The sequence below is a fragment of the Aricia agestis genome, chromosome 1 (genome assembly GCF_905147365.1).
Source record: "Aricia agestis chromosome 1, ilAriAges1.1, whole genome shotgun sequence".
Taxonomy (NCBI): Eukaryota; Metazoa; Arthropoda; class Insecta; order Lepidoptera; family Lycaenidae; genus Aricia; species Aricia agestis.
Genome location: NC_056406.1, coordinates 5,635,634 through 5,659,601, shown reverse-complemented (window position 1 = coordinate 5,659,601; position 23,968 = coordinate 5,635,634). Strand labels below are relative to the sequence as shown.

Sequence of the window (23,968 nt, the reverse complement as noted above, 5' to 3'; positions counted from 1 at the left end):
TTTCAAAAATCGAAAGAAATTGGAAACTTTGTTTCATTAGTCAAAAATTACCAACATCCTGCAGAGTATGTTAACAGGTTATGGGCCCGATAACGGTCTGGGTTGATGAATTGCTTTCGCGAGGCTGGTATCGAAGAAATGTGTAGTGATAAATGATATTAATTACGTTTCTATTTACAATTACTACGTAATAAACTTTAGAAAACGTTTTATAAAGAAAATTTGAAATGCCATATTAGTGTTTTTTTTTTTTACAAAAACTGACGTACTTATCCGAAATTAATACACACCAGTGGCGAAGAGTCCATACAACCCGATTCCCGTCGGCTTCCCTTTTAGAAAATCGAATCTATGGGCCAAATACATTTTTATCTAATAGATATTTTACATACTTAAAAAACTTTGAATTCACAAAACGCCTACAAAATTTTATATGCAATAAATTTTTCTCTCACTTGAAATTGTTTGAATTAATAATTAATCGCCTACAAATTTATATAGGCAATGCACCGTGCAGGCCATCTCCGATAGAAGCCGATAAATTAGCGGGTTATTTCTTCATACCACGATATTTCATAGTAAGCATCTGTCCTTTTCATTCCTGTGAACTGATCGTCATATTCTGTCTCGTTCTTCCACGCGCCAATATACTCGGAAATAAGCCGATACTCGGCGAGTTATTACGGAGAGAGGTTAATTAGCAACGCACAAGTGCGAGCGAGAAAGATGAGCTTCATGAAGTAAAATTGTTATGAGTCAAATGGCGGATGAGTGTTTGTAAACAACTTGTTTGTTTTGTGTTTAAATGTCGAATTTTATTTGTTTTAGCGTTAAGAAGAGTGCAGTGTCGCGAATTTAAATTAATTTGTATTGTGATTTGTTAATTTTGACTCGTACAGCTGAGACTGTTGTCTGACAGATTATTTGCTGTCGAAGGAAACTTCGTTTTCCAAACTTAGTTTTGAATGATCGTATTATTGCCGTCACGCATACAACTTAACTCGTATTTTTCAAAGGCATCATTATCAAACTTGAAACTCGGACATTGTTGAACATCAGTGCTGAGTTTTGGTAAGTAGATTTTTTACTCCGGCTTCCCTTTCGAAAATATTCACCCTTCGCCACTGATACACACTATACCTAGTGTTTTTATGAGTCGTTAAAATATGTCCTGGATATTTACTAAAAACATATTGCAATTTGCAACTCACTGTCCACATTCTAAATCAATTCTGCTCGTTTTGCCCTCATCTATACATTTTATTTTTCATTGACCTATTTTATTTTTAAACTGATTTTAATAACGTTTACCACTGATATTTATATTTTTTATTATTAATTTGATATAAGAACTATCTTGATTTTAGTTTTAATACACCCCTTAAGTACTAATAAAAATATTTGCACTGCGTTTATATTCATACAAGACAAGCAACCTTATTATAAGTTATCTGTTTTGTAAACATTTTTATTACTACGGGGGCAAATTTTGATACAAAATAATGGTGGTTACTTAATATGACTCTTTAAATTATAAAATATTTTTATTAGTTTATAAATGACGCTAACACAATATTTTTTCTCTTCGATTTGAACATAACCGTGTATTTGATTTTCTCATGTATTTTCTATGCTATTTATAGTGTCCTATCTATTTTTATACTGTCGTGTATATTTGTCTTTATTGATTTTTTGTGTTCACGTTTATTAACGTAATCCTGCTCAATTACTCCTACAATAGGATACTTCTTTCGGATGATTTTAACGAGTTTCGAATGCCTGTCCATTTAAAATTTAACCCGCTCGCATTTTCTCACATTGTGTGTTTTCATACATACCTGATTGGGAACGTTGAAACAATAAAACGTGAAAATCATACTGTTGTTTTATTTTCTTAGTGTACAATGAGATTGCTGCACAGACTTCTAGAGTGACTAGATCTAACTCGGGCGATCAATACTTTTGCGGCGTTTCCGAGGACGACTGTGATGTGAGCGACGTGGAGGAGCTACTGGAACGTATGAGCCTCGACAGTCGCGACAGGGGAGCCGTCGCCCACGGCTCCAAAGGACTGCCCGCTTTGGGCTCCGGTGATATCCTACAAACGAACATACCGTTACACCAAGTGACTACACGATCTATGAGCACTACGAATGTACGATTATAATAGAGGTAGATAAAATTCCTTTTTTTATGCTAAATTGTACCTGTTTTGTCGCGGTCGAGCTGTTTTTGCGCGCGGCTTCTTGTTCTGGTGAGCTGGAGCTGCGCTCTCCACTTCAGCGCCACTACCTGAGCCTAAAAGAGTTCATTAGAACAAAATCTAGCTGACGCCCTTATTATGATAAATAGTAAGTAAAGGAATGAACTGTTAAAGCTCTTATGTTCTTACATATTAAGAGCTTCAACATTTCATTACTTTACTAATGAAATGTTAAGGCCCAATTTCACCAACGTCTGCTAGTGTTAACAGCTTGTTAAAATGTCATGTCTTCTCTTTGACCCATATGAGAAACGAAAGAGGTAACGTGACACTAATTCGAGCATTAACTTAACAGTCGTTGGTGAAATTGGGCCTAAGCTCTTATGTTCTTACCTTCAACATACAAGGAGTGCTCTACGAGGCCCGGTGTCGTGGCGTGCTGGATACACAGGGGTCTCGCTGCTCGTAAGTGATCCTCATTCCCTAATGCACTAAAGATGTAATTCAAATTAATTTAGATTTAAATCGAGTTCACTTACATTCGTATCAGGTGGTCCTTCGAAATATTTCCAAAACAGTTTGACATTCCAAATTATCAAGAAATTAGCCAATTTACATGTAAATAATGGTAAGTAGGTACTGCGGATTTAACGTTTATTGTGGGATTTTAAGTATGATAACTGGTCGCTGTTCAGCATTCGTGTCCTAACCCACCATTTTTTTTTGTTGTTAAATTTTGTATGCAGTCTTGTTCTAAATCATCTACATAACATAACTCCATTCATAACTCAATACGTAATTTTTGTGTGGGTTAGTACACGAATGCTTAACAGCGTCCAACTAGCAGTAGTGTAGGACTGTAGGTAGTTCTAGTAGTTAGATAGTTACCTAGTAAACATCAACTCTTATTGTTTCATAAGGACTGATTAATTTATAGATTGACATCACTTACCGAAACACTGATACTGCTAGATCATCATTTTGTATGATAAAAATTTATAAAAATCTACTGTTATCCAAACCGCGACAAAACGAATTTCAACACAAGGCGCGATTTAAAAAACGGTTATTCGAATTTGATCTTTGAACAAGTGTCTAAAAAGAATGATCGAATATCTGATAAACTTTTTAAAAATTTATATCGTTACAATACGTTTCGTCTCGTACCTCTGTCATACCCTCGACCGGACAAGTGAAAAATTACACCTAGGTAAACCGAAAACTTACGAATTTCTACCGGAGTTAAATAGTTGATCTTCTATCGCTACGTCGCTATCCACCGCGCTACTTTCCGATGCAATCAGGTACATTGATCTGACAAAGAAGACGAAGCATTAATATAGCAATCGTTTAGTTGTGATAGTACCACTAAATTAATCATGAAATTGTTAGAATGGCGTGATTGTCGTTTTCATTGTGTTCCAATGTATCTCAACAAAAAGTATCTGACACCGGTTTGATGTACAGGAAAATTTAGACATGTAGGTACAATGTACATAATATTATGTAGACATAAGAGGCTTCCAATAGGCATATTCTTGAATTTTTGGTGCCACTGAAGAAATTTCAATGTATACTTCGTGGTCTGTCGGCTAGGTTTGACGTAACGCGACCAAATTACGTAGACTCCGCTATCTGCCCATATCAACTTCTTGACTAACCTGGCTGGCACATAGAGGTGCGGTGGGGGTGGCGGCGCACGACGCGACGCCGTCCGAGCCCGCCGTGCGCGCGCCGCTCGTCCAAGCACCACGCTATCTGTTGACACAATATCATACTTCACACAGTCAGTTAAGTTCTACATCGATGATTCGGGTCGTTCGCTGTTTTATACCGCAGTATGAAACAGCGAAGTACCGTTTTTGAATTGTCCGATCTATACCACTGTGATTGGAGTGACATGATTCAATGGGCGTGATCCTTATGTCTTCGACATAAAGACCCTGTTATAGGTAAAATTACTCCGAACATCTTCAGGTGCTATGGAGCTTTCTATGAGCTTCATAGGAAACTAAATAGAAGCATAAAATTATTTAACTTATAGTAATAGGTTTAAGTAGAGTTTTAAATTATATGTATTTACGATACGGTAGCTCAAGTTTTAGTTACGTATAACGTAACGAATCCTCGCAAGTTGCAAAGCTGCAACACTGATCGTTTGACTTGTCTGGTTATAGGTAGTTGTTTTTGTGTGTCGTTTTCTTCGCATTATACATATAGGTAGTGTGTAGACAGATGTTGATTCGTTCATACACTACTGCTCTTATTGGTTAATTAAGAGCAATAGTTCACGATAATACTTCTTCCCTATGTAAAGTCGAGTTTATGTGAAAGTCGTAATTAAGTAATGTCTTCACAATACCTGGCATCGGGTCACTATCTGTGTGCTCATTGTGGTCTCTTTGCCAGTTGGACTCCGGCGGGGGAGGCTCCGCTGCGACCCCAAACAGTCCAGACACGGCCCCCGCCACCATCTGTCGTGCAGACTTCACGGCCGTCTGTGAATAATTCGTTTTTTTATTTGCTTTTTCCAAAGATTTCTCGTGTTTCAAATCAATTATTAATTTACAGGCTGGTGGTGGAAGAAATGTTACCAAAAACTTCATTATGGTTAGGTACATACCGACACATTGATGTCTATCTCCGGCACCCCCGTGAGGTCTGCAGCTCTCTGCGCCAGATTCTGTATAGTGGGGTCATTAGGGCACCCAGTTTCCACTAGCAGCATCAGCTCTTGCAGGTAGTCTCTGTATACGATCTCGTCCACTACAAAATAAAAGAAGTACTTAGTAATATTATTATCAATTCGACGTTGTAGACTTTTTGTTCAGGTGGTTCACTTAAAATGATTATTGTCACGACTATGGGAAGTAGCCTCTTCGTACCTGTTGGAGGTGCTACGGTAATTTTCTGAGGATCCTCTATAGGCTGTTGTACGACAGGTACATCTGACTTCGCTACTGGTATTGCGCCTGTGGCTGTAGTTTGCATCGGCGTCGGGGGACCAGGTTGGGGCAAAAGACTAGGCGCTGCATGCGGCTGCATCGCTGTATGTGGTGCGGGCGGTATTAATGTACCGCCGTTCACTAACAAATCTGGCTTCGGCTGCAGCAATATTTCTGTTCCTAAAATATGGATCAAATAACAAACAATTTGTGACTATCTTATTACTTATCAAGTTTTTCAAAACTGTATCAGTATAAATAGATGATATTATCTAGGTATGGTTTTGATATAGCCCAACCTGTATTAGTAAGATCCATGTCCTGGGTGTATGCCATGACGTTTAGTGCAGAAGATAACGCTGGAACTACCCCGGCTGCACCACAGTCGGCAGCGCTGAAGTCAAGAGCAGGCGCGCGCCTGTCGAAAACATGAGATCGTTGATAACTAAGCTAAACCCATGTAGATCCCTAATAGCACATTTACATTGGTCCATGGTTGGGCCTCGGTTATTGGCTCGGTTGGCCAACAGTTAGATTTGGCACACCTGATTGCAAAGCAGCCAACGATGGCGGCCAACGATGGCCTAATGGTTGGCCCATCATTGTTTTCTTTTGTTGGGCCTACGTAGCATTTTATGAAGGTAGTTTGTTGGGCCTGCCGCATGGTTGGCCAACAGTTAGATTTGGCACACCTGATTGCAAAGCAGCCAACGATGCTGGCCAACAATGGGCCAACATAAAGGCCGTCAAAAGGCCTACGGTTGGTATATTTCATGCTTACTTGTGTAGGACCAACATTGTTAGGTTAACGTAGGGCCTACTGGATAGTCCCACGTAGGGCCTACTAGATAATATGGTTCGTTGGGCCTACTAGATATGGTTCTACGTTGGGCCTACTGGACAGTCCCACGTAGGGCCTACTATATATGGTTCTACGTCGGGCCTACTGGATAGTCCCACGTAGGGCCTACTAGATATGGTTCTACGTTGGGCCTACTAGATATGGTTCTACGTTGGGCCTACTAGATATGGTTCTACGTTGGGCCTACTGGACAGTCCCAAATAGGGCCTACTAGATATGGTTCTACGTTGGGCCTACTGGATAGTCCCACGTAGGGCCTACTAGATATGGTTCTACGTTGGGCCTACTGGATAGTCCCACGTAGGGCCTACTAGATATGGTTCCACGTTGGGCCTACTGGATAGTCCCACGTAGGGCCTACTAGATATGGTTCCACGTTGGGCTTACTCTGCATAGTCCCACGTAGGGCCTACTAGATATGGTTTAACGAAGGGCCAACTGAAAATTAATATGTGTAAGGCCAACATTGTTCATTGACGTAGGGCCTATCGAAGAAATTGTATGTAGGGCTAACGTAATGCTCATAATGTGGGGCCAACTTTATGTTCAGAACCATATTCCCACTGCAGGTTAAGGGTTGGATCATAATACCGGACATTGCTGTCATCCCATACAAAATGCTGTGGTCCGGTATTGTGCTCTGTATTGTAACCCAACCTTTAACCTGCAGTGAGGCTATGGTTCTGAAAATAAAGTTGGCCCCACATTATAAGCATTACGTTAGTCCTACATACAATTAAAGAGAAAGTAAATAAATTGACAAAATGCTTCATTACGAATTAAATTAATAGTCGATTGACAATACAACTTGGCCTCACACATAAACAAATGTATTTAAAAAAAAAAAAACAAAAAATATAATGGTTACAGTAATTTATTTGAATTATTATGCCTAAGTATAAAAACTTCGAAGTCATAAACTACAATTAAACCAAGTAGACATACTAAACAAATAGTGGCCAAAGGAATAATTTCCTCTGACGCCTAGAGATATAAAGGCACTGAAGATAGGACAGGCATAAACAAAATATTATCTCTTATTTGCAACTGGTCAATGAAAGTGACCCTAGCATAATACCTTTTTAGCCAGACAGGAGACAAATGAACAAACTGATACAGCAGAAAGTAAGCAAGAGATTGTAATGTTGATGCATTACAATCTCTTGCTGCATGGTGTTGCACCACTAACCGTATTGTTAGTGGTGCAACACCATGCTAACGAAAGGGAAACAGATGAATTGTTCGTCATTATTGAAACTGGGCAGTAGTAAACATTTTCTACTTATATCAGAAGGACTAAGATTCACGCTTTGTACGCAATTACTGACCATATATATACCCAACTTGCTGCTATGAATGGGTTCTTTGTAAAAGTCAGTTTTGTTTACAAAGCAGTTGCACCTCAAAGTATAGGAACTTACATCAGTTTCCACAATAGATTTAACAATAACAATATCACCATTGGAAGTAACAAAACAGGAATCTTTTTGTGAGGTACCAATAACGTAATCATTGTAATGTATTTTTCTTATCTGTCCATTTTGTTCTTTAATAGGTTTTCTTTTAGTAATATTCTTTTTTTCAGAGTTACAATTCTCACCCATTCTTTTAGCAACCTGCTCTAATGGCATGTTATGACCACGAACCATGTTCTTTATTTTAGACATAAAATTCTCAAAGGGAAATGCCGAAAAGTTATCAAGATGGCCAAAGTTATATGCGTCATCTGCCAAATGGAGCAGATTGTGGACGTTATATACAAGAAATTCGTTGCTGTACAAATCTGACATGTATAGAACAAAACAATGTAGCAAGTCGCCGGCGTACTGTCGCCATTCATCATGTTTACAAATATTTGCAGTGCATAATATGTAAATTGCACAGTGCAATAAAAGAAAATGCGCGTACAGTGTTTTGCTTAACACACCACGTAAAACAACAGGGCCTAAATACAAAATGAAAGCTCTGAACTCCGTAGCTTTCCAATATTTGAACATATTGATAGGTCTAGGACGTCTGGAAAATTCAGTGGGATATTTATCCCGTATCACCCGTAAACGTTCTGATATTTCGCCTATTTTCGAAGCAGGCATTCTGCATTTTTTTGGTCCATTTTCTAACCAACACCTTATCAGTTTTTTTACAACCCCCAGACACACCAAGTGCATGTAATCTAAAGGTACTTGGGTTATTAACCCTACATCAAGTTCAGATAGTATACTTTTTGATTGCTGGTGCTCGTCGCCATACAATTGATTTGAAAATCCAGCATCAGTTCTAAGGCGCATATCTGATGTGTATAACCAAACAGTCCTCCCCAGATATGTACCTTCTTGCTCGCATTTCTCACACCCATACAGTGAATTGAATGACTTAATACTTTTCAAAAAAGATCGCGCTGGTGCATCTGCTATTATGCAACTCACTCGGAAGTTATAATGTTGTCCATTAACAACCAACCCATGCTTTTCTAAATGGAGACATTCATCGACAAAAGGTCTAAGATAATCATTGGCATCGTTAGGTTTTGAAGAGCCATAATAAATTCCTACAATAATTGGTTCTTTATCAATGGACTGATCTAAAATGCTTAAAATAGGCCAAAATGAATTGCTGCTACTGGAATGCACTGGTAAACCATCAACATTAAGAGTTATAGTTATGTAAAAAGTACTTCCAAATTGTGACAGTTTTCTTTGCATCAGAGGATAGTAATTTGAACATAAACCAGCAGAAGCTCTTTTTTTTAACTGATTTTCAAGCCCAAAATACACATACGAGCCTCCTGCACATTGGACAACATTAATACTCCTTGGTGTCTGTAACAAAACGCGAGCATCTTTTGGCAAACTTGGATGGTATACTTGCAATCCTTCCAGTAGATGATTGAGTGCGGAGTGTGAAATATTGTACCGTTTAGACCAAGAAACTAGAAATGATTTTAAAACACTGTCATTTGTGTCAAACAGAAGGGGACTGTTTGGCAAATTAACATTGATAGTGACGTCATCGTCACTGTCACCGAGCATATTATTTGTATAGTTTGATTCACGAGTAAAATTACTGTTACCGACATCTACAGTATATGGTTGATTAGGTGGACTAGTTTCCCCACTGAGCCCGTTTAACTCTACAGATATTTCTTGTATCTTTAAGGCTAAATGTCTTTTCTTATTTCTAGTTGACAGCCCTGTGTAACGTTGATTATTGCTGGATAGATGTTGGCTCAATTGTCCTGCGTCTGCTTTCTCGACCTCCATCTCTATCTTTGGAGAAGCGGAACCAGTTGCTAACCACGGTCTTTATCTCGTTTTCTGTAGCCGTTTCGGCGACTTTGTGCCGACGGAGAGCTTCTAAAATAACAAATTTATCGATTTTAGACGCGCTTTTATCCTACTATACCCTATTTTATTTAACATTAGAGAGTTACAAACTTAAATAATTAACTGTAAAAACAAGTTAGCTCTACAACCTTGCTTTTTGCAAATACTGTCGACGTCACCGCGATTGAATACCTCTTTTAAGGAAAGCAAATAAAGTTTGTATAACTTTTCTAATGTTAAAAAAAAACGAAGTTTAGATAACATTACAAAATGTGACTTTAGTCGCATTTGGTCCACTACAAAAAAAATTTGGTCCACTTCTCATTTGGTTAACTTTTGTTTAATATTTTTTATAAGACCTGTCATGGCATTCAAGGATGCAAAGAAAAGAAATTGAAATTAAAGACAAACGGTATTGCGGGTTGTACAGATGTGGACTCACAGGTGCAAATACAAGAAATTTATATTAGAGAAATTACACGGTTACATACACAACAGACCAACCGCAACCAGATAAGTCACAGGAGAATTTTCATTAAAACAAATATTTTTATTTGTGATTATCATAATCATAGTTAGAATTAAAATATTTTTGTAGTTATACATATAAATAGAATAACTAAAAAATATACTTATTTTTAGCTGTTACTCTTTCACAGATTGTCATGAGTCATTACAAATCAACCAAAACCAAATGTCCTTCAAATAAAAAAATTATACATACAATATTTAACCAAAAAATTAATACATATATGTTAGCAGAGTTAGAAAGGTAACCTGTTATTTAAACTTTATATAGGTAGTTATATTACTTACGTTTTTAGAAGAGGCTTACTTACCAGTAACAACTTTAATTAAAAGGTGATCTTGTAGCTTATGTTTTCCATTTTTGCCTGACCAATTACAGATTTCCGCAAGTTTGTTTGAAAACAGTTTTTCAAGAATCCTCCTTAATATTGCTGATGTTTTGTTACCGCCTACATAGCTCAAGTGGTTAACCTACAACAAAATATTTTGCACATAGTGCTTGCACATACATACATTCCAGACAGCCAAAAGATAAATAGCGTAATAGGTACTGCCTAGTGTAGTCAGTCATTATAAAAATAATTAAAAAGCTTACAAGTAGCATGTAATTTTCGTCCACTGTTAGCCAGACATCAATCTTTTTAATCTCTTCGATCTGGGTGCATGGTAAATTGACTCCTTCTGGCAGGGACAGGGCTTGATAACCAACAGCTACAGCCGTCGCAGTTGCTCCAGAGCGTAGTCTTTCCAATATTTCTTTTTGGTTTAATTGCAGTTCCTTGATGCCTTCCTCGAGTTTGGCAAGGTGTCGAGCAATCACAGCTAAAATTGTGAAAAATATCGATTAACATTACCTACTGATAAAGCTTATATCTATCTATCTATGTGACTATTTGTAACTACACAATATGCCAACGAGTTAATGGCGGTTAGGGATTAAGGTAGGGTTAGATGTTTTATAAAATTATTAATACCATATTTTAGAGCTCCTGGTCTCTCTAAAATAAGGCGCTTTCCCTACTAATATTATAAATAAAATTATTATATATAAATAAATAAAGTAGGGAAAGCGAACAGCTGAACCAATTTTGATGAAATTTGGTATCGAGATAGTTTGGCACTCAGGGATAAAAAGAGGCTATTTTTACTGGTGTCCATGGTGTTAATGTAAAAGGGTTTCTATGCGGCCGAAGTCACTAGCAACAAGAGAGACCTCATGTAATGTCTTATTAAATTAATGCTCACCATTTGATGCAACCACAGAAGATGTCGAAATATCTGAAGTTTGTCGTACAAGTACACCTGGAAATTGATGTGGTGTTGTTAAGTGTTATCCATCTCTGCCTCAGTCTCCTCCGCTATTTGTTTTCTGCCGGGCTCTGTAACAAATAAACATGTACTTAACTAGTTTTCCCAATCAGTGCTTCATTATGTAGATGGGGCACAATAGGGGAAATTAATGTTCCCTCTATTGAACACTGATATACTAGATATCAACAAAAATACTTGCCTTTTGGTGGTTTTGGAAAATTCATTCAATGGCCATCATCTTCTTCACTGGATACTGACAGATATCTTGTAGTTTTTTTGTGTTTTCTTTTTAGCTTAATGTCTAGTTCTACTTCGGAATTAAGTTCGGCTTCTTTACATTTCTTTCTAGCACTGAGAAGGTCATCTAAAATCATACGAATAAAACATATTTTATTTCATGGAAAATCTATAATAGAAATGGAAGCAGAGCTAGGTACCTACTGTGTCTGTTTGCCTGCTTACTTATCCAAAGGTAGGTATTTGGGACTTTAGAAAACTCCCTTACATACCTAGTATCATTACATTACTGACTTACCAGTTACATAAAAAATGCGTCGAATTCCAAAAACATTCCACGTGTCATCATCTAAAATTGTGCCCGTAAGACATTTCTTGATCTTTTCGGAATTTTTAAATGGAGGCCAAGCACTATGTTTCTTAGTGGGTGAAATCCAAGACGAGCGCACAATAGCGACGCTGTCATCCTCACTAAATTCAACGACGCTATACATTTCTGAAATGAGTAAACCAATTACCTAACCTAGTAGGTACCTATCTATCTTGGGAAATGAACGTAAATCGGGCTATTACAATGATTAAGATATATTATATAATATTATTGTATTGACTACCCCGTAAGTATAATACTTATTTCAGTTAGGTCCTTACATAAGTTTTTGAGGTTTTGTCATGATTTTGTTAGAAAATTTTAAAGAACATGGCGGTTCGGCGTCCCCCGCCTTAGGGTCTCTCTTTCACTACCTACTTTCTTTCCTAGTACAATAATCTCTCTTTGTTTGATACACACTGTAAACGTAGCTAATCTTAAAAATATTACTTTCTACTTACTTTAGGAATAGATATTCCGTTTTTTATCCTCTTGAAACCATGAAATTACAGGTATTTTCTTTTCTGCATCCAAACACTACGAGCACAAAATAGAAAGAATGCTAACGCTAGGCTTGGGTAAAAAAAATATATATATCAAAATATCGATATTTTTTCAGAAAATAATCGATATATTATATCGGCGATTTTTTATTCTTTTATATATCGATTTTCGATATTTATTTTCGGATATCAAAAACGATATTATTTCGCTTCGAATTTTCATTTTTTATTATATAATTTTTGAGATTGCCAACTATACAGGGTGCAATTAAACCTTCCTGCCAAATTTTTTCCAGGGCTTAGGTATCATTAGGAGAATCCATTTAACCAAAAAAAATTGGGTGTTATTTTTTTGTTAATGACATATTTTATCCCATTTAAAATCGTTGCAGAATGCTCACTCGCGGCGGTGGGTGTGATCGGGGGTGACGCGGGGCGAGGCGCGCGCGCGGGGGCACGTCACGCGCGGGCGACTCGTAGGCCGGTATAAATAGTCAGTACTTAAGATGCGACCCGGTCTCAAGACGCGGTTCGGCTCTGTGATTGGCCCAAATTTTGACAGCCAACCAATCACAGAGCCTGAACCGTGTCTTGAGACCGAGATGCATCTTGAGTACTGACTATTTATACCGGCCGTAGTGTCCGTTGTAGTGTTTTTTAGGATAACTTTCGGAAGCCATTTCTCAACATTTTAGTACTGAGTGATTATAAAAGAAAAAATACGTGTATTTTTATTTTTGACAAGGATCAATAAATATATCAAAATTTGGCAGGAAGGTTTAATTGCAGCTTGTATTAGTGAGGGAGCCCTAGAACAATTTTTTTTGTGATTACTAACAAGCTAATTTTTTATGAATAGCTACATTTTGATATTTAAGATGAACAACATTTTTATTTTAGGTCAAGGACAAGGACAAGGTTACTTTTAATTTATATAACTATTAACCTACAAATATTATACAAAAAATCTGCTGGTCAGGGTTCCGTTTTAGGGTACAGTAGTCAACCAAGTTTTGTTGATTACAGAACCCTAAAACCTTGTCTTACAAATAAAACAATCCATATTTTAGGACCATCAAGTCAAAGTATGAAATACTTTCTATCTCTGTTAGCTACCACTTTCGAGATTTTTCGAAAATAAAAATGTTGTTCGTCTTATCAAAATGTAGCTATGTACTCACAAAAAATTTGCTTGTTAGTAATCACAAAAAAATTTGTTCTAGGGCTTCCGTAATACGAGTATTTCTAATTAGTCTGTGCTTCCGTACTATATAGATAACCTTCTCGAGGCTCGAGGCTTAAGCAAAAAATATCGATATATCGGAATATCGATATTTTTAAAAAATATATATCGATACATTTGAAAAGTATCGATACGATATATATCGATATATTTTTCCATTTGCCCATCCCTAGCTAACGCATCATGGCGGCTCTCGACTAATGGCGGCTCTCGACACGCGTTGGCCAACGCGTCTGCAGACGCGTTGGCCAACGCGTTCGCCTATGTCGAGAGCCGCCATCAGACAGCTCACAGCGCTCTTCCATAGTGAAAAGATGTGCTTGTGCCCATTGTGCCATATAACCGCACATGTTGATTTTGACATTTTGTTTTTTTTATAATGGGACTAAAATTATTCACGGAGATTCTTTCATATCCTTAATGGCATGAATTACACCATCAATATAATCACGATTCCGTGATAATATTGATGGTGTAAGCGGCCGAATCGCAGAATTTATTTATTTATTTTTATTAGGAACAACAACAGCCATCATTCTTATATCACTAATGACACTTGTAGGTATAGCTAATATTATTTTGTAAGCTATAATACATTTTAGGCAATTATAAGCTATACTTAACAGTAGGAAGTAGGGCCAATAATAGTTGTTCACTTATTACAATCTTAAATAGATGTTATTAAAAACTTAATATAACAACTTGTGTAAGAAATTTTTTTTTTATTAATCATGATTTTTTATCAGAGATTCTTGAAATCCACGCGATACTGGGGGTCGTGGCTTCCACAGATTATGCGATCTCGTTGGGCCTATGTTGGGTATTTGTACATATGTGTTGTAGGCTACACAACCAAAAACACTTAAAGGGCCTTCGTTGGCAGATTGTTGAATTTCACTGTTGGCAGCAGAACGTAAAATCAATGTTGGGCCTATGTTGGGTATTTGTACATATGTGTTGTAGGCTACACAACAGAAAGCCACAGTAGGGCCTTCGTTGGCCGGTTGTCACCAATCACTGTTGGAAAACTATAACAAAATATATGTTGGGCCTACGTTGGGTATTTGTACAGATGTCCTGTAGGCTAGACAACCAAAAGCCACAGTAGGGCCTTCGTTGGCAGGTTATCACCAATCACAGTTGGGAAAATAAAACAAAATATATGTTGGGCCTATGTTGGGTATTTGTACATATGTGTTGTAGGCTACACAACCAAAAACACTTAAAGGGCCTTCGTTGGCAGATTGTTGAATTTCACTGTTGGCAGCAGAACGTAAAATCAATGTTGGGCCTATGTTGGGTATTTGTACATATGTGTTGTAGGCTACACAACAGAAAGCCACAGTAGGGCCTTCGTTGGCCGGTTGTCACCAATCACTGTTGGAAAACTATAACAAAATATATGTTGGGCCTACGTTGGGTATTTGTACAGATGTCCTGTAGGCTACACAACCAAAAGCCACAGTAGGGCCTTCGTTGGCAGGTTATCACCAATCACTGTTGGGAAAATAATACAAAATATATGTTGGGCCTATGTTGGGTATTTGTACATATGTATTGTAGGCTACACAACCAAAAACACTTAAAGGGCCTTCGTTGGCAGATTGTTGAATTTCACTGTTGGCAGCAGAACGTAAAATCAATGTTGGGCCTATGTTGAGTACTTGTATAGATGTTCTGTAGACTACACAACCAAAAGCCACTGTAGGGCCTTCGTTGGCAGGTTATCACCAATCACTGTTGGGAAAATAAAACAAAATATTTGTTGGGCCTATGTTGGGTATTTGTACATATGTGTTGTAGGCTACACAACAAAAAACACTTAAAAGGCCTTCGTTGGCAGATTGTTGAATTTCACTGTTGGCAGCAGAACGTAAAATCAATGTTGGGTCTATGTTGAGTATTTGTATAGATGTCCTGTAGGCTACACAACAAAAAGCCGCAGTAGGGCCTTCGTTGGCAGGTTATCACCAATCACAGTTGGGAAAATAAAATAAAATATATGTTGGGCCTATGTTGGGTATTTGTACAGATGTCCTGTAGGCTACACAACCAAAAGCCACAGTAGGGCCTTCGTTGGCCTGTTGTCACCAATCACTGTTGGAAAACTATAACAAAATATATGTTGGGCCTATGTTGGGTATTTGTACAGATGTCCTGTAGGCTAGACAACCAAAAGCCACAGTAGGGCCTTCGTTGGCAGGTTATCACCAATCACAGTTGGGAAAATAAAACAAAATATATGTTGGGCCTATGTTGGGTATTTGTACATATGTGTTGTAGGCTACACAACAGAAAGCCACAGTAGGGCCTTCGTTGACTGGTTGTCACCAATCACTGTTAGAAAACTATAACAAAATATATGTTGGGCCTATGTTGGGTATTTCTACAGATGTCCTGTAGGCTACACAACCAAAAGCCACAGTAGGGCCTTCGTTGGCAGGTTATCACCAATCACTGTTGGGAAAATAATACAAAATATATGTTGGGCCTATGTTGGGTATTTGTACAGATGTCCTGTAGGCTACACAACCAAAAGCCACAGTAGGGCCTTCGTTGGCCTGTTGTCACCAATCACTGTTGGAAAACTATAACAAAATATATGTTGGGCCTATGTTGGGTATTTGTACAGATGTCCTGTAGGCTAGACAACCAAAAGCCACAGTAGGGCCTTCGTTGGCAGGTTATCACCAATCACAGTTGGGAAAATAAAACAAAATATATGTTGGGCCTATGTTGGGTATTTGTACATATGTGTTGTAGGCTACACAACAGAAAGCCACAGTAGGGCCTTCGTTGACTGGTTGTCACCAATCACTGTTGGAAAACTATAACAAAATATATGTTGGGCCTATGTTGGGTATTTGTACAGATGTCCTGTAGGCTACACAACCAAAAGCCACAGTAGGGCCTTCGTTGGCAGGTTATCACCAATCACTGTTGGGAAAATAATACAAAATATATGTTGGGCCTATGTTGGGTATTTGTACATATGTATTGTAGGCTACACAACCAAAAAGACTTAAAGGGCCTTCGTTGGCAGATTGTTGAATTTCACTGTTGGCAGCAGAACGTAAAATCAATGTTGGGCCTATGTTGAGTACTTGTATAGATGTTCTGTAGACTACACAACCAAAAGCCACTGTAGGGCCTTCGTTGGCAGGTTATCACCAATCACTGTTGGGAAAATAAAACAAAATATTTGTTGGGCCTATGTTGGGTATTTGTACATATGTGTTGTAGGCTACACAACCAAAAACACTTAAAGGGCCTTCGTTGGCAGATTGTTGAATTTCACTGTTGGCAGCAGAACGTAAAATCAATGTTGGGTCTATGTTGAGTATTTGTATAGATGTTCTGTAGGCTACACAACAAAAAGCCGCAGTAGGGCCTTCGTTGGCATTTTACTGTTGGCGGCGGAACGTAAAATTTATGTTGGGCCATTGTTGGCTCTTCGTTCGGAATTTTAGTGTAGGAATTTACGATTGGCTTTTTGTAGGCCCTTTGTTGGGATTTTCTCACACCATTCCCCGACAGTTTACCAACCGTTGGCAATCGTTGGCCAACGGAGTGTGCTACTAGGGGATGTTTAGCTTAGTAGGAACCGTGTGAAGGGTGTTACATACGCTAAAGCTGGCTTGGTGGGCGTGGATATGGATACTCTCCCCCACATTAGCAGCCGCAATTCTTCGCCGCTGATGCCGCGCTTGCGTAGCTCCGCTATCGTCACTTTGCCAACACGCTAAAAAAGAATTTTCAATCAAATATGAATGATGTTTAGAATTAGGTAAGTACGACATTAAAAAGCAGAAACCTCAATTAAGTATTGAAAGTTCTTTTCCTAAGGTATGTAAGTATGTACCTTCCAATTTGCAAGGGCACCTTTTCGCTGCTTGGCTCTAGTCTTGGCCTTGCTCTTGATGACCATGACCCCTCGTTGCTCGTAGCGGGGGTCGTCTGAGGGGCCCAGCCCTATGGAATACTCCTGTAGGTACTTATGGGCGTCTTCCTGAGCTACTGAGCGTTCCAGCGATACGACAATTTTAGCCCACTGTCGAATAAAGTGTGATTGATGGGTTAATGTTATATAAGGTTTTAATAATACTAATAAGTTATTAATTTGCTCAAAGTACAGAAGTTTCATTATAAATTACATGATACAGGAAAATTCGTGGCTGTGTACATATTTAATGTTCTGCTGCCATCATAACTTTGGCTTGGTGCGAACTAGTCATCTGGTCCATGGACCATGGTCACCCAGACCATGGATTTTCAAGAAAATTTATTTCGAATTTTCATTAGTTGTGACGCCTGACGGCTTAATTAATACAATATGATTGTGCATTTTACCTGCTTTACCCATTCTTTTTCCGATTGCTCGATGACGTGTGCATACGTATTGCCCATCATGGCGATGAGCATGTTAAGCAGCAGAATTGGCACGAACACCATGAAAACGGTAAACACAGTCTTCGATAAATTCGGGTATGTTGTTTGTCCTAAATCTGTGTACTGAAACAGGAAAGATTAACTAAGTATAGTTTGGTGCTTCGCTACGCAAACTAAAACGGCTTCATAAGTTTACTTACGCTATAGTCTCCTAAAGTGATTTGAAACAAAGCCATCCAAGTACTAGGATAGCTCGAAAATAATGTCGATTGCACGTTTGGAAATCCTGAAAAAAAATAGTTAACCAATTAAAAATTTGAAACTTCCAACAAGTCACAACACTAAGAAAAATAGAAGTTTAGTATGTTGTCTTACCCCTGTATAGAAAATAGAACGATTGCGAAAATCCAAACAGCACTATGCTGTATATGATACCGAACGTGAACATGTCTCCGGTAATCATGCTGTAGATCATCGTCACAAACGGCCCTGTCAATTTCACTGCTCTGAAAAATAATTTGGTACAAATGAAAGTTGAAATAATATTTACAAATTTTACTATTATGATTCGTGATATTTAAAGGAACCCATTTTCACCAAAGACATCTGCAAGCATGATGTAAGGTGAAGTCTGAAAAAAGGAAACTTACCCAGCGAAAAACATTAGAAGAAACCAAGACCCTGGCAATACGAATATTAGAATGGCTTCTTCCACTTCATTTTGGCGCCCAAGTCGAGCTGGTATGCAGGCCAATAGCAACAAGTTTGAGGACAGAAATATGAACTTCGCTGGCTCATGTATCTATAACAAAAGGATATTCAAGTCAAAGCTACTAATTTCCTATCCAAACAAAGCTGAAAAATAGTTATAGTTTAAAGAGTTAAATACCATTTAAACATGACTCGCTGAAAGAACCTACCAGTTGCTTAAAATATGCGACAATTCCTTGATTTTTTAGTTCGTCGCCTTGCTGAAGAAATATGTAGCATAAAGTACTGGCAATAGTTCCGAGCTCACATCCCAACCTAATGCCGCCTCTTGCGTCCGTGACTTCCATACTCCAATCGGGCTGGACGTCTGCTTCCAAACTACTGTGTCGCAGATACACAGCAATCGAGAGAAGAAGGAGGTGAAGCATCAAAATTAACAACCGTTTGAGAAACTTTTTCTGGAAGAATACATTGAGAGTAAAATAATATTAATTTGAAAAGGACGGCGAAAATGCGTGCCGCCTTACCTATAAAATAAACTGTCGCAATCAAAGCACACCCATATAAAATACCTACTCTGGCGAATGTCTTCCACTTCTCTTCCAATAATCTCTGAATAATTCCTCCATCCAACATATTTAAGTGCTCCTGCTTGGTACCATTAAGTATTATGAACAGGGCTGAATTCCAATCTGTAAAAATATTTCACTTAAAATAATTATATAATATGTAGGTACATATTATATTGATAATGCCAAGGGCAAGGCCCAAATTAAAAATAAATTTTATAAGACTATTAAATATTAGTTAATACTTGTCCGTCCATCTGGGAGTAGCGTGTCAAGCGCGTTTAGAGGATATGCAGAGCAGGTGATGTTCGAATATCGCCAAAACTCCCGACAGGATAGCTCCAACATTTCTCTAAATACTGAGGCTCTGCCAAGTTGACACGCCAGGGTCAGAGGCGTGAATCCTGCACGGTTCAATCTTCCATTACTCGCCGGTACCTTCGGGTGTCGAAGGGCGTATCCAAACATATCCTAAAATATATCCAGGGACCAAAGTAACACTAGTAACTGTTTTAAATACGAATTTTTATTTTAGCATAGTAAGGGTTTTGGTAAATTGATAGATATGAGATATCCTCTAGCCACCAGCGGGCAGCGACTTACCAATTTATCACACACAACTACCATGTGCAGAATCATATTTCCAAAAGAGTCTTGGGCATCAGGATCCGCATCTGAATCGAGAAGCAGGTTGTATACAGCCTCATTAGCACAGCAAGCGGCCCAGGCCAGGGGATATTCTCCTAAATATGCGAGTCCTTCGTAATTTGTCTGACGTGCGGGCGGGACGCATTGTTGATCTCGGGGAAGGAAAAAGCTCCCTACAAAAAATAACCAAAAAACAAAATCAAAAATTTTTGACAAGTAGTTTTAGTAAACACTATTTATGGTAAATAGATTATTAAGTACCTATGGCACGCTGGTTGACGTCAGCACCAGCCTCTACCAGGTCTTGTACCAGCTCATTGTTACTGTACGCGATCGCCAAGTGTAGCGAGCTAGCACCTAAACAAAAGTAAGTGACAAAATATGACAACTAGGTTATAGGTCTACCATCTACCAGAATCTGATGGCAAAAAGTGAGAAAATAAATTGACTAGTAGGTAATACCAGGGTTGGTAATTGGAATAAAACATTTGGATCCTTTTTTTCCTTATAGCGGTTTATTCTAGTAAATATAAAAGTAAGTATAAAAATTTATAAAATGATCAAGGATATTTTTTGAAAATCTGCCATCAAAATTTGCCATCAGCTTCTGGTAGACCTACTTAATAATTTTTTTTATCTAAAAATATCTATACTTAGTATAGTATTATAAAAGTGGAAGTGTGTCTGTCTGTCCGTCCGTCTCTCCGTCTATCCGTCTGTCTGTCTGTTACCTCTTCATGACCAAACCGCTGAACCGATTTTGCTGAAATTTGACAAAGAGATACTTTGAGTCCCGGGAAAGGACATAGGATACTTTTTGTCCCAGAAAAACATACGGTTCCCGCGCGATAAACGAGTTTTGACGCAACGAAGTTGCGGGCGTCAGCTGTAAGAAAATAATATACCTAATAGATACCTAAAGGATAATTATTTAAAATAAACAAAACAGTTACTTACTTACCTAGATATTCTTCACCTTCTACGACGTCTAACGAGAGCTTGGGATAACATTTTACCAATGTTCTTGCAATTCGGGTGTGAATCTAAAAAAACCTCATACTTAAATATTATGATTTTTTCAATGTGTACCTACTGCAATTTTGGCTTTGTTCCTACACTTGTAAGTGGAATTTGGCGAGCTCCTGATTCATTTTACTATGTACGAGAGTCGAGATGTATTTGTAAGTACTTACCTATAAATTATCGAATATCCATAATCAGGACTTGCAAGACGAAGAAAATTGAGCAACAATTTCTAATTTCTATAGCTATGTGCCAACCAAGGTGCCGTACTCGTCTCTTTCACTTGCGCATAGATAGATTGCTATCTCATTTCCACAGGAACGGAATGATACAATAGGTACCGTACTTGCATAATAATTATTAGGTATCACTATTTACATGTGCGAGTGAAAAAGACCAGCGATAGGTCAATAGAGGAATTTTTCCATGTTCAGTGAACAAGCAATATAAAAAAAACACATATAATAATAATTATTACTGTAATATAAAGAATTATAATACCACAGAATAATATAATAGCTAATACCTTCGTATCGCAAATTATGAGGACGTGTAAAAGAGACTCTCCCAGTGCTCCGCGGTAGCTCATCTGCCAGCACGCGGTGTGGTCCTCCCACTTGGCCAGGGGGTCGTGAGGTGACAACGACGCTTCTATTGGCAGCACTACCTGATAAAAAGTAATATCACATTGCCCTAATATTGCTAGACGGCATTTTATACTTACGTCAGTAGGTAATAATTGCTTTTTGTTCTTACTTGCTCCTGATCTCTAAACTTCCACCTAAGATATTCTGCTCTGTTAATCACTCGACCGCGACCACCGGCGTACATGTACGCAGACAGCTCTTCTCGTATCAGCCTCTCAGCAGCTTGCATGCCGCCTCGAGTGTATGTATCCAACAACAAACCTCCTGAAATTATTACAATATCAAGAATAATACCTACAGCCCAACGTTAAGGCTGGTTTTATAGTTAAGCGTTTCGGCAGCGCCGTTGGAGCGCCGCGCGTTCGAAGATGTATGGGGGTAGTAGTAGCGTTTTAAAGTCGCGCGCTTGAGCAGCGCCGTTCGTCCATACGTTTGTTACAGCTTTGAACGCGCGCGCTCCAACGGCGCTGCGAAACGCATAACTATAAAACCAGCCTTAACCTCCTCCTTTTTGGAAGTCGGTTAAAAACCGCGCACTACCTACAGCATTTCAAAGTTCACTTACGATGTTTTAACAGCTAACTTCTATGGATAATGGACATCTATGTATTGTTTTCCTTTATGATGGACATAATATTATCAGATAAAGGTAAGTACCACACATTTCACATTATTATTTTTAACAAAAAATTAAAACCGACTTCCAAGGTAAAAACAATAATAACATCCTTTTACTATGAACTAAAAAGTATTAAATAGTGCTTGCCTTTTTCCGAATTCGGCTAAAACTCAACCTATTTTTGTACCTACTCAATCTTCATAATTTTGTAGTACCGATATCGATATTGTATCCATTTAAGTACTTACCTACACTAAACAACGATGTGACATTGGTGACTCTGATATGGTAATGATGATGAATATTATTTGCATAGTAGTATATGCTTTCAGTTCTTAAAACAGCGCCTAAACCCCCAAACTTGTATCTATAATCTAGGTATAAAGAATCAGGAGTTCTCTTAGTACCATATCTTCTGAACCATAGTACTTATACCTTGGTGCAAAATCTTGCTTTTTGGTATCTAGCATATGCTTAGGATGCTTCTCATAAAACCAAAATCACCATAATATGTTTCCATATAAATTTTGAGGAGTTCCCTCGATTACTCATGGATCCCATCATCAGATCACCACTTTTGTGAGCATGGTACCAAATTGTAGTGGAACCTAATATAGCAAAACAAAAATTTCGAAAATCGGTTTCCAAACGGCGGAGTAATCGTTGAACATACAAAAAAATATCCACAGCCGAACATAATTTATCATCCTCCTTTTTGGAAGTCGGTTAAAAATATGAAAACTGCTTCTATAGTCTGTCAAGAAAGTGAAGAAATTAAAAAGTGGCAGCATCGTAGTGTCATCCCTTTCAAATCAATCTAAGAAAAAAAGGGATGACACTACGATGTTGCCACTTTTTAATTTCTTCACTTTCTTAACGCACTATATATTATTATGTGTAACTACATAATAATATATAATGCGTCAAGAAAGTACCTACCTTTTTTGTAATCTGCAAGCTTGTATAGGACAGTATGTTCTTCTGTATGTGGCTGCGATATTACACGGTCAAGCACGGATCCGACCGCCTGGATGTTAGAAGATGAGCAGAGTTTACCAAGAGCCTGGCCCATTATTGTCTAAATCGAGGCAGCAAAAAAAATAATCAATAAATAATTTAACAGTTACAACAACCTGTGTTGTGTAATGAGCTATTTTTATACTCGCGGCTCGGCTCGCGGCGCATCTCGCGGCTCGCGTCAAAGCGCGAGTGCAAACCACGGTAAACACAAAGCTCGCGTCCCCCGCGAGCTCCTTTGACTCGTGCCCAAAAAAACCGCTCCCGCCTCCCGACGACGCGAGCCCTGCGACTTGCGAGCCGTGAGCTTGAGTTTACACTCGCGGCTCGTGACGCGTCTCGTGAGTCGTGGCTCGCGCGCGAGTGTAAATCATGTATAGATTTGAAGATTCTCACTTATAATACCACAAGAGCTTCAAAATTATCGGGTATTTCCCGATAGGTTCGTTGCAAAAAAATGAAGGAGTCAAGTTTTTCAGGTTAAAGAATGATGATTTTTCCTGAAAAACTTTATTTGTTTGCAGGGAACCTTGAGGGAAATGCCAGATAATTTTGAAGCTCGTGTGGTATTCGGGGGATTATTTTTCCGTCCCAAATGTCGGCCAATAGAATTAGAATTTGTTTTTTATATATAGCAACTACCAGAGAAAATTTTCAAAAAATTATCAGTATAATACCATGTAGGTTGTACCACGTGACGTCGAATGGTGCAATTCTATTGGTCGATATTTGGGTCGGAAAAATAATCACGAATATCTCGCGACAGTGTGGAGCGGCCTTAATATTAATTGATGAAAAGAAGGAGCGAGTTTTGCCGGGG

General features: G+C 38.3%; 1 protein-coding gene and 2 long non-coding RNA genes across 3 annotated transcripts; all 3 read right to left on the bottom strand.

The window, feature by feature from the left end:
* Positions 1-1,873: 1,873 nt before the first annotated feature.
* LOC121727076 lies at positions 1,874-23,203 on the bottom strand. The gene is made up of 24 exons (XM_042114778.1): positions 23,071-23,203; positions 21,622-21,776; positions 21,392-21,532; positions 20,804-20,885; positions 20,104-20,199; positions 19,798-20,015; positions 19,440-19,665; positions 19,202-19,317; positions 18,835-19,083; positions 18,565-18,716; positions 18,290-18,420; positions 18,115-18,200; positions 17,876-18,037; positions 17,388-17,576; positions 17,152-17,267; positions 5,448-5,566; positions 5,089-5,328; positions 4,827-4,969; positions 4,566-4,701; positions 3,865-3,961; positions 3,431-3,517; positions 2,597-2,694; positions 2,208-2,298; positions 1,874-2,098 (listed from the first exon to the last, which is right to left on the bottom strand). The coding sequence occupies exons 1-24, from the start codon at positions 23,201-23,203 to the stop codon at positions 1,954-1,956; spliced, it is 3,408 nt and encodes a 1,135-aa protein (XP_041970712.1). The 3' UTR covers positions 1,874-1,953.
* LOC121728945 lies at positions 10,455-11,236 on the bottom strand. The gene is made up of 2 exons (XR_006035901.1): positions 11,107-11,236; positions 10,455-10,683 (listed from the first exon to the last, which is right to left on the bottom strand). It is a non-coding gene; the product is annotated as an uncharacterized LOC121728945 (long non-coding RNA).
* LOC121728890 lies at positions 11,378-12,381 on the bottom strand. The gene is made up of 3 exons (XR_006035887.1): positions 12,241-12,381; positions 11,708-11,905; positions 11,378-11,536 (listed from the first exon to the last, which is right to left on the bottom strand). It is a non-coding gene; the product is annotated as an uncharacterized LOC121728890 (long non-coding RNA).
* Positions 23,204-23,968: the final 765 nt, after the last annotated feature.